The sequence below is a fragment of the Acanthisitta chloris genome, unplaced genomic scaffold (assembly GCF_000695815.1).
Source record: "Acanthisitta chloris isolate BGI_N310 unplaced genomic scaffold, ASM69581v1 scaffold2937, whole genome shotgun sequence".
NCBI lineage: Eukaryota > Metazoa > Chordata > Aves > Passeriformes > Acanthisittidae > Acanthisitta > Acanthisitta chloris.
The window spans coordinates 41,949-46,714 of record NW_008680759.1 but is presented as its reverse complement, the minus strand read 5'-3'; the positions used below and the strand labels follow the sequence as shown (position 1 = coordinate 46,714).

At 44.5% G+C, this 4,766-nt stretch overlaps 1 protein-coding gene across 1 annotated transcript in view; it reads left to right on the top strand.

Moving 5' to 3' along the window:
- Positions 1–4,766, top strand: part of RAP1A (RAP1A, member of RAS oncogene family) — a 19,617-nt gene that overhangs the window by 977 nt on the left and 13,874 nt on the right. The window contains exon 2 of the mRNA XM_009077809.1: positions 2,864–2,947. Within this exon, the coding sequence (XP_009076057.1) occupies positions 2,891–2,947 (57 nt within the window). The 5' untranslated portion in view covers positions 2,864–2,890. The remainder of the gene's footprint in view (positions 1–2,863; positions 2,948–4,766) is intronic.

Here is a 4,766-nt window from a genome sequence, read left to right as displayed (position 1 = left end):
TTGTGTCTGGGAGAAGGGAGCTGTGACAGGAGAGACCAACCCCCACCAGTCAGTGGGGCAGCTGGACAAGAGGGCACAGACTCAAGCTCTGCCAGGGGAGGGTTAGTTTGGATATTGGAAGAGATTTTTTACAAAGAGAGAGTGCTCAGGCATTGGAATGTGCTGCCCAGGGAGGTGGTGGATTCACCATCCCTGGAGGTTTTCAAGCTGAGACTGGATGTGGCACTTAGTGCCATGGGCTAGTGACCACGGTAGGGTTGGACTCGATGATCTTTGAGATCTCTTCCAACCAAGTTGATTCTATGATTTTATGATTCTATGACTGTGTGTGTTTTTAAGAAGGGAGCTGTGACTCTCTGTGTCTGGGAGAAAGGAGCTGTGGCTCTGTATATCTGGCAAAAGGGATCACGATCAAAGAGACACACTCAGCTTTTACTTTATTTCTGCCCTCAGAACTAATGAGACCAATTTCACAACAGTTACAGCAGCACTAGAAGTTATTTTTTTTACACTCCTTAGCGATCCTACCTTTTTTTTTTTTTTTTTTTTTTGACTAGAAAGGAACACTTAACACCCATCATTTAATTCCGTTTGGAAACGAAGCTGTTGCTTCACAGCGTGTGACTCCACTCACAGAGCTCTGGATGTTGATGAATGCTGCTGTGTCTGCCTGCATTGAGGTGGGCTTCAGCAGTTGCCAAGTGAAAAGTTGGCTGGGATGCAGCACAGTAATTTCTTGAGCACTCTATTCATGTTGTATAAACAGATAACATTAACAGACTTGTGAAAGAGCTACAAGCTCATTAAGGCCCGTGGGGTTTACAGTAACGAGGCTCGTGCGTTTCTGGATCTTGGTTTCCTGTTGCACCTGAAAAAAAAAATCAGCAAATACTGTAGAGAAGAAATGAGAAGTTTAGTCTTGTGCTGCTCCAGCTGAAACTTTCCCACAAGTCTTTTTTTGCTATAAATAAGAAGTGAAAGAGTTCACAGCTAAATTTAACCCTTAGCTTGATTGTTTTCTGGGTTTGCTTTGGTGGAACTGACTGTAGGAAGATGAGGACAAAATGGATCAAGAAGTTGCATGTATGCTGTATAAAAAAAATGGATTTTTATAGAAGATCACCATTTCTAGGGCTTATCAAGGGGGAAATCATTGTTAATTGGAATTCCCCTCTCCTTCCCATCCAAAAATGATGATTTTTGAAAGAAAGGAAGTGAATGTTACTTCTCAGAGAAATGCTCAAGCAGGAGAGCTTGCAGTTCCCATAATTATAGGCAAAACCACTGTCAATGTCCTACAGTGCATAGACATTGCTTGCTCTGCTTTTAGACATCATTTACCATGCTGGAAAACCCCTTTCAGTTTGACTCGATTTCACAATTTCCATCAAGTTAAGCAACTGCAGCTCCTAGAGGCTTCAAGAGCTGAATTAAAAACTGCTTCAAGGTGCTTAAAATGATGGGCTGTGCTGATAGCTGCAGCTTTAGTCCCCTTCTAGGGCTTGGATGAGGGAAGGGCAATGTGGTTATGTGACTGCAGAGCCTCAGCACGGGCAAGTCCTTGGTTTGTGTTGCTTTGACTCAAAAATCAGCTTAAAGTTGTGCTAAACCGAGCGCAGAATTTGTTTGTCTCTCTCCAGCTGCACACAGGGTTTTGGAATTGTTGTTTAAACCTGTATGTGTGTCACATTTAGACTATTAAACATGCTGTGGTTGAGGGGGGAGGGTTCAAGTAGGAGTTGGAGGAAGGTCTCCAGGGACGTGTTCGGCCGCTGGTCCCAGCGGAGGAGCGATGGGTGTGCGGCAGCACGTGGGTTCCCTCTTGTCTCTCTTTTACACCTTTCCCTTGGGAATGGAAAGGCCAGAAAAGAGCCTGTCCCGATTTAATGATTATATAAACTCAAGGCACACATTGTCAGGGAGTTTGTCCACATGGCAAAGCTTAAAATACAACCCCCTGTTCTTCGCAGACCGTTAACGGCGGCCGACAAGGTGATACGTTTCTCTGGCAAACTCCTTGGGATATGTAGGGGTTTTTGGAAAAGAAAGAGCCCATAAATCCCGTGGCAAGGTTAGTTTGAAATGCTTTGAGAAGTGGAGCTTGCCCAGGCTCACAGCACTCGTGTTCCTGAAGCCTTACTTGGGAAGGAAGCTCTATCTGCAGGGGAAGGGGCAGATTCGCTGCTGAGGTCATTGTTTGCTCGAGCTCTGTAGCTGGGGACAGCCCAGCTTGGCTTCTAATGTAAACATAGTGTAAAATGTTTATCACCAGCTTTGTCATTTGCCTTATTTGTCAGGGAATCTCGAGGAGAAGGAGCAGTTTTCTGGGGCTGCGTAGTGAGCCGAGGGAGTTGCAGGATTGCCATAAAAAGGCAGAGTCGGCGCTGGGGCGAGCACGGAGGTTCTGCCTTGGCAGCCTCACATTGGGCCTGACCTTTTCCAGAGAGAAAACACTGACCTAAATCCTTCCCTGCTGGGGGTGGGAGGGAGAAGAAACCTCTCTTTCTGATCTCATTTTCTTGTGCAGTACTCACTGGTTTGTGGTGTAAAATGCTGAGAAAGCAGTGAGAGCTTGTGCTGCCAGTGCAGCTGGGATTGGGCACATGTGGCTGTGTTGTTTGTACCATGGTGTGTTCATCCTCTTCCTCTCCAAACTCCACCAGGCTCACAGATCCAGCTTTGGGTGTCTCATAAATTGGAGTGGGTGTCTCAACTCGAGTGTCCAGGTAGAAAAATAACCCCCATAGCTGTTGATAAAGATATTATATCTCTCAGGAGGATTTGGTGAAGGGAGTGTGTTGCTGCTATCAGGGACAGTGTCATAAATCTGTGTTTTTAACTTGGTTTTTTTCATGTTTTGCAGGTCATTGCTATCTGAACAGGCCACACCATGCGTGAGTACAAGCTAGTGGTCCTTGGTTCAGGAGGTGTGGGCAAGTCTGCATTGGTGAGTCTTGGGAAGGAGTTCTGAATCTGATCCACTTCAGACTGATCTGTCTCTCTGCAGACAGTGTCACTAACACATTGGGATGTGTGTATGACTTTGAGCACGTGCCATGACTTCCCTGTAACCCCTGTTACACTGCTGAGAGAGCTGTGGAGGTGTGTCATGTTTGCAGAGGTGATTAATCACTGTTGTAATAGTTAGCATTTCATTTCTGCCTCCTGCATGGCTGTTCTGTTGTAAATGACTGAATGTCTGTAAGTATTCAAAGCCTCAACCTACACTGGAACAGCAAGTGAAGTCTGGCTGTGCAGTGAATTAGAATCATCAAATTAGAGATGGTTTCAGCCTTGCACACCTTGAAGGCTCTATGTTTTCCATCCCAAATGAGCAGCACAGCCTGAAAACACAGAATGAGAAGCACCTCCAGTTTGTGCAGTGCAGAGGGAGGAGCTGAGTGATGGCACTTTGCACTCCTTAAGTACTTGTGTTGTTCCTCAGAAGAGGTTTACATAGCAGAGTTGATAGTAAAGCATTGTAAAAGGGATTTCTGTCACCCACTTATCACCAAGCAGCTGCTCCAACAAGAAAGGCAAAGACCTGGTCAAGTGTAAAGTTATCTAGGACAAGAAACTACACTGTGTTCCTTGTCACAGAGGAAGATAATGACTGAGCAGCCATTGATGTCTTGCACTGTTGTTTATTCTGCTGATATAACCAGGTAATAATCCTGGTAAATCACCTGTAGAATTCAGATAAACAGGAGGAAAGATGATTCAATTACGGAGCAAATTTGAGTTGCTCTTTCAGAGGTCCCACCCTAATCTTTACAAGGTGTAGGTGTCTGTTCTTCCACAGCAACTTCATCCATCTACATTACTTTTGCCACCAGCACCTCCTTGATTGAGTATCATCTGTTATGTAACACTGGAAGACTCACTAGGTAAATGAGGGCAATTATTAATATGCTGTGCATAAAAAAAATTATTCAGCATCTGACATACTTGGATTGCTTGCTTTGTGAAATCTGAGTCAGCAGCATCCCTGACCTTTTTACCAGCTGAAATGCAAATACTCAGCCTGGTAAACAAAAGTTAAATTCTCTTTGACAGTCTGAGTGCTAAGTCAGCACATTTTGTGATTCATATGAAACATAGATTCATTATGCCTATAACAGCACACAATAAGTGCCAATTAGCAGCTGAGAGTGGCTAATATTCAGCTCTCAAGGTGTTTGTGTATTTATTTACAAGCATTAGCAAGGAGAGGTTCCAGGGTGGGATGTCAAATAATACAGAGGTCCCTTTAAATTTGCTTCTTCCAACTGTATAAACTGAACTGGCCAACAAAGGGGCTGGTGTTCGTTTTCAGTCCCGTGTTTGCATTGGAGTGCAGATGACAATATGGTGTTGTTTCACTGTAAATCCTCCTTGTTGTTTTAACTCTTCTGTGCCAATGTGATGCTGATTGTGCTTTTGGTAACCATGATGGAGTAGTAGAAAACCTTCCCAGGCTGAGATAACTGTGCATTGTGGCAAGAAAATGTTGGAAAGACAAAGGCTTTGATCATTAGAGTGTAAAATAGGTTTGTTTAGTGGTAGGGGATGACTTTTAAATAAGGGAGGGAGTACTAGAAGACTTTTATTATGTTTAAAGGCCACCAAGTTGCTAAGAGGACTGGAGCATCTCCCCTGTGAGGACAGGCTGAGGGAGTTGGGGCTGTTCAGCCTGGAGAAGAGAAGGTTGTGTGGAGACCTCAGAGCAACCTTTCACTCTCTGAAGAGCCTACAAGGAGCTGGAGAGGGACTCTGTGTTAGGAGCT